General features: G+C 41.8%; 1 protein-coding gene across 1 annotated transcript; it reads right to left on the bottom strand.

Annotated features, from left to right (window-relative positions):
* Positions 1-3,371: 3,371 nt before the first annotated feature.
* Positions 3,372-4,480, bottom strand: sox32 (SRY-box transcription factor 32). The gene is made up of 2 exons (XM_005738921.1): positions 4,173-4,480; positions 3,372-4,025 (listed from the first exon to the last, which is right to left on the bottom strand). Exons 1-2 carry the CDS (start codon positions 4,471-4,473, stop codon positions 3,388-3,390), a joined length of 939 nt encoding a protein of 312 aa, XP_005738978.1. The 5' UTR covers positions 4,474-4,480; the 3' UTR covers positions 3,372-3,387.
* Positions 4,481-5,114: the final 634 nt, after the last annotated feature.

The following is a 5,114-nucleotide window of genomic DNA, read 5'->3' as shown; positions in this document are numbered from 1 at the left end:
GTGAGACGAGAAAAAAAGCTAATCATAGCTCACAAAATCTCAAGAATTCCACGCGTTCGTGAACACAGATCTCTTTTTAGGTTTAATATAAACCCCAGCTATTTCTGTGTCAATATTGAACATGCAGAGATTACATATTTAATCTCTGACGCGGATACTATTTTATGGTCGAGGAATGCTTTTGCTGAATTACAGCATGTTTGACATTTCGAGATTCCTCACATTTTTCACCGGTGATAAACTCCCAGTACGCTTCTGTAAGCCTACCGGCGCAATCCAGATGCAAAAATACCCGGGGAAGAAGATGACATAAAATATTTTGCAGATGGTCCAGAAATTCAGACCTGAGACTTTTGTAATCTGTGAATACTTCACATATTCGTTGCGGTCTTTGTCACATGTGAGAATTAAAGCTCGATGTAGGTGATGATCTCACTTTAATTCAGGTTTAAAGATGATTTTTTTTAAAAAAAACTTTCACTCTAATAAATCAGAAACCTGATAAAACAGAGGCCTGTAAATATTTAAGTTTCATAAAACTAACAAAGATATCTGAATTGCCCATCTGACATTTCCACCGCTGTTTATTGTTGATGATATTTTCACCTGAAACACTGATATCATCCAGTTGTTTTTCCTTCAGGAAGTTCCTGCAACTGCTCATTAATTGTTGCTGAGGGGCCAAAGTTTGAGAAAAACAAGCTGCACCACCAGCTCCAAGTTCAAGTTAACTTAAGAGGGAAAATAGGGGCTGAGGGTAGATTTTATTGTTGCATTAATGGACCGTTCTTGCACCGAATGTTTGTGCGCTACCGTGTTTTTCTGCATTTCGCCTTGCCGTGTTGTTTTGTAATATTGTCATGGGAGTTGAACTGACGTCAGATTTCTTCCTCTCATTCAGGTGGCGGGTGGACTCTAGCACTAGATCTTCATTTTCCTAATCAGCTCTTCTGCTCTCTCCTCCAGAACGGGTCGTCCTTCCCTCGACCTCTGTGCTCATCCATTTCCTTCCAACTCTTTTAAGATTTCTTGTCCTTTTCACTGACTCATGATGTTTCCTTATGCAGATCCCTTTTAGCCAGGCACATTTAAGTAAGGAAGTATTGGTTGTACTTAGCTTGTTAGGGCCACTTTTAGTACTATGTTGAAGCTTTTTACTGCAAAAACATCCTCAAATACACTATAGGTTTCAGAGTCAGGACATTTTCAAGGAGCAGGTAAGAATATATTTGCTTTGGAGCTCAGTTTCAGTGGAGTCGAGGAGCATTTTATAAATAAACTGGGAGTCCATCCAGCGTGTTTCACGTGTCTCACTCCTGTCACAGCTGGAAGAGGCTCCAATCCGTTCTGCAACAATGACCTTTACAGGCAGCAGAAAATAAATAGATACCTTTATATTAATTTTTGCAATAATATTTTGCAAAAGTTGACTATTTTCACGTGTAAATAAATGTTTTCAATGTCTTCAAAGTGAGTAGTTACCTGTCAAATCAAGATGATTAACACTTGAGAATCTGTCAAAGTCTTATAATAAGTTTTGCCAGTGATCCAATAGTCTAACAACTACAGTGACCAGGTAGCAAGCTTAATGAGGAACCACGGCTGCAACCACACAACATTTTCATCCCTCTTCCCTCCAAACCAGGCTCACGTGACGCCTCGTGACCTATTACATGTTTATTATGTGAAAGCAGTGCAGCACAAGAGTTTACACATAATTTTTGGTTGGATAATTGTTTTGAAACACTGAAAAGAAGTGCTAAGTAGTAACATGCGTACAGATGAAGCTTATGCATAAGTCTAATCTAACTTTACATCACTTCCACTTTCTCATGCTGTCAAGCCGATTGTGACATCACTGGTATCATCTTTCTTCTTCAAAGCAATCAGCCTTCACTTCCCGTACATTAAATCTCACTGCACATCTGTCATTCTCTCTTGCAGACGCCTTCATGCAACCCACCTCCTCCCCATCTCTGCCTCTCCCTCATCAGTCAGTCTCCATTTAAGCCTCCATCTTCATCTCCACCACCATTGTCTAGACTCTGGGGGGTCCTGCCCTGATCCCTGTCACCGCTGGGATCACGTTCTGCTGTGATGGGCCATCGGCCCATTCCTTTTAAAGATCTCTCCTTATTGAAGTACTTTTAGTTTCTGGAGATTTCAGGTTTCAATCTTGTGGTCTCGGACATGTTTTTGTTTGTTTGTTGGAGACTTCAGGCCTCTGTCCCCTCACATTCATCTAGCACAGAGTTCAACCTCGAGGCTCTGACACACAAAATATGGGACGGGAAGTAAACATTTTCCTAAATGGGTAAACATTTGGCAGCCAAAGTCATATGAGTTTGGAGATATGTCGATTTTTGGGGCATATTTTTAGAGCCTTTGTGAAATGTTTTAAAATGAAACAGGAAGTTGGGAAGTTTATGGCCCCGCCGCCCACCCTACTTCCTTCGCTCAGCCATGAAAGACATGTGGAGAGAGATAAAACAGTGTGTCAACAGACTGCCAGAGGCTGGCCAGTATAGCTCTGACAGTTTAATGTTACAGATATTTAAAATAGTTTGTTATCTGCTTGTACACCAGTTTCTGCTGTGACTAACACTTACATGTGCTTTATAAACCATTATTAATCATTTAATTAACCTTTAAATGCTGATTAAGAATTAGAAAGAGGAAAACTCACAGTAAAAAGTTGCAAGGTTGCAAAACAACACCGTGGCCACTTTAAAACCTCGGACAAATAATACTATCATTGAACCGTTTCCTCACCTGGCTCATGTGTGCCCAGCCCAATTTTACTCTTTAAGTGTGTGTGTGGGGGGGTATGTATCCATGATCGTTTATGTTAATGAGAGTGTGGGGAGTGAGTTGGAGGGTGGGGTGGGATGGGCTGCTTTTAACCATGTAAAGCACTTTGTGCTACATTTTTGTATGAAAAGTGCTTTATAAATAAAGATTGATTGATTGAACCATTTGATCTTCATTATAAAAGGCTCAGTGGAGAATATGTACAAGCCAAAAATGTTTGTGTTTATTTAATAAAATAAAGACATTAAAAAATGCCAAAAAGCACAAAGTTTATTTACCAGAATGGATTTTAACAAAATCTGCAGGATTCATTCCTCAAGTTACTGACATTGATTATTTTAGTTTAAATTAATTAAAAATAATCATAGTTTTCTATCACCGTTTTCAATTTAAGATCTCAACAACAACATGATCATTAAAATGAATTTGTTAATTATTATTTCCATTATATTTTTAATGACATGACATGGAAGGACAACACACTCAAGATCTATGATATATAATATAATTTAAATAAATATGCCATTCTGAACTGTTTCATGAGAGCAAGCGTCTGGGTATGTGGCTGCTTTGCTCTTAGTAACTGCTGGGATCCACTGACTCGGGCCTCTGGGGGCTTGGACCCAGGTACTGTTCAAACTCGCTGCGATCCAGATCATACAGCATGTCAGCCTTAACCCGTTCTAAGTAGAACTCCAGGGATGGCCCAGGAAGGCACTGGGGGCCTCCATAGACCCTGAACTCCCTCTGATTCCCAATGGGAGCTGCAGGACTGGAGAAACCTTCCTGGATGTGGCCCTGCTGAGGGTCAAAATACCCTTTAGCCTGTGCAGCGTACACAGGAGGGTTTGAGTATATGATAGGATTATTTGGGGCTGTGGCTTCTTTTCCTTGGTCTGGGAAGTCAGGGGTGTTTGCATAGCTGCTGTGACAAGAGGTGTAGTTAGCTGAGGAGTTTGGGAAGGTGTGTGCATTTTGGAAAGGCTGCTGGTGATTCTGGAGCAGGTAGGTGAGGTTGTAGGGGGGTCTGAAGCCTGAGCTGCAAAATGAAGGTGTCGATGCTCCTGGAGTCTTTGGGCTTTTCTTAAACTGCTTCCTCCTGCGTGGCTTGTACTTGTAGTGAGGATAGTCAATGGTGTGCTGCACTCTTAGACGCTCAGCTTCCTTCATGTAGGGACGTTTTTCAGCCAAGGACATGGCTTTCCAGGCTTTCCCTGCAGAATAACACAGCAGTAGAGCTCTATACATTGACTAGCTTGATAAAACTGACCTTTGACTAATAAAATAAAATCCTGGTTTGAGGCCATATCTGAAACATGTTGTGTTATTTAAGAAACAAAAGACACAGATTATTATTTTACCTAGTATTTTGCTCAGGTCGGTGTTTTCCAGGTCTGGGTTGAGCTGTGCCAGTCGCCGTCGCTCCTCTTTGGTCCAGATAATGAAGGCGTTCAGGGGCCTCCTGACCCTCTGCTGTGCCGCAGCAGATTTGGGTTCGGGGCTGGTGCAGCTGGAGTCCGAGTTCACCGAAAGCGGGCTGGAAGGCCCTGAACTTGGGGAACACACCTGGGCCATCTGGTCTCCGTCTGCGATTGGCACCTCTTCGCTGCACGAAACGGAGCTGCAGAACTGGAAATCTGCGGGGTCCTGACCGAAATACATGTTTGCAGATGGCTCTGTTGCTGGCTGTCATCCTCCTGATGATGAAGAGTTATATATGTGGGCGCTCCTCCAATGGGAGACCAGGAGGAGTGGATTTAAGGTGTGAATTCCAGGTGTGTCCTCAGGTCTGTGACCCGGCGACCCAATCAACGATTTTACGAAACTTCAGATTGGGGTCCGTGTAGAGTCTGTCTATACCCCACAGTTTTTTTAATCTAATTAGAAAAATAAAGTTTCACCCGTTTTATTGTCAAACGGAATAAACTCAAAGTCAACGTAATTTGTGTCTTTATCCACGTGTAGATGACACAATGGAGGTTCTGCACTGGGACAGGATTTATGTTTGCGAGGTGAAAACGTGACACTTATATCTTCTACATAATCAAAAAAGGTTTAAGACTTGTTAACATACTCAGATACAAACACGTGAGCTTTGCGCTCTTTAAATGGACAAAACACACACACACACACACACACACACACACACACACACCTCGTTGTTTTTACCTCTGACCCACTTATTAAACCCCCATTAGTAAAACCAAATCACGCCTTTTGATCAATAGTGCCTGAGGGCAAGAAGGAATTGAAGAGCCCACATCAAAAGTTTTCAGGAGGCAAGGCTGGTTACTAATTACACT

Source organism: Pundamilia nyererei, unplaced genomic scaffold (genome assembly GCF_000239375.1).
Source record: "Pundamilia nyererei isolate P.nyererei 1_Seehausen unplaced genomic scaffold, PunNye1.0 scaffold00087, whole genome shotgun sequence".
NCBI lineage: Eukaryota > Metazoa > Chordata > Actinopteri > Cichliformes > Cichlidae > Pundamilia > Pundamilia nyererei.
Note: the sequence above shows the minus strand (reverse complement) of the source record. Positions and strands in the feature narration are given on the sequence as shown.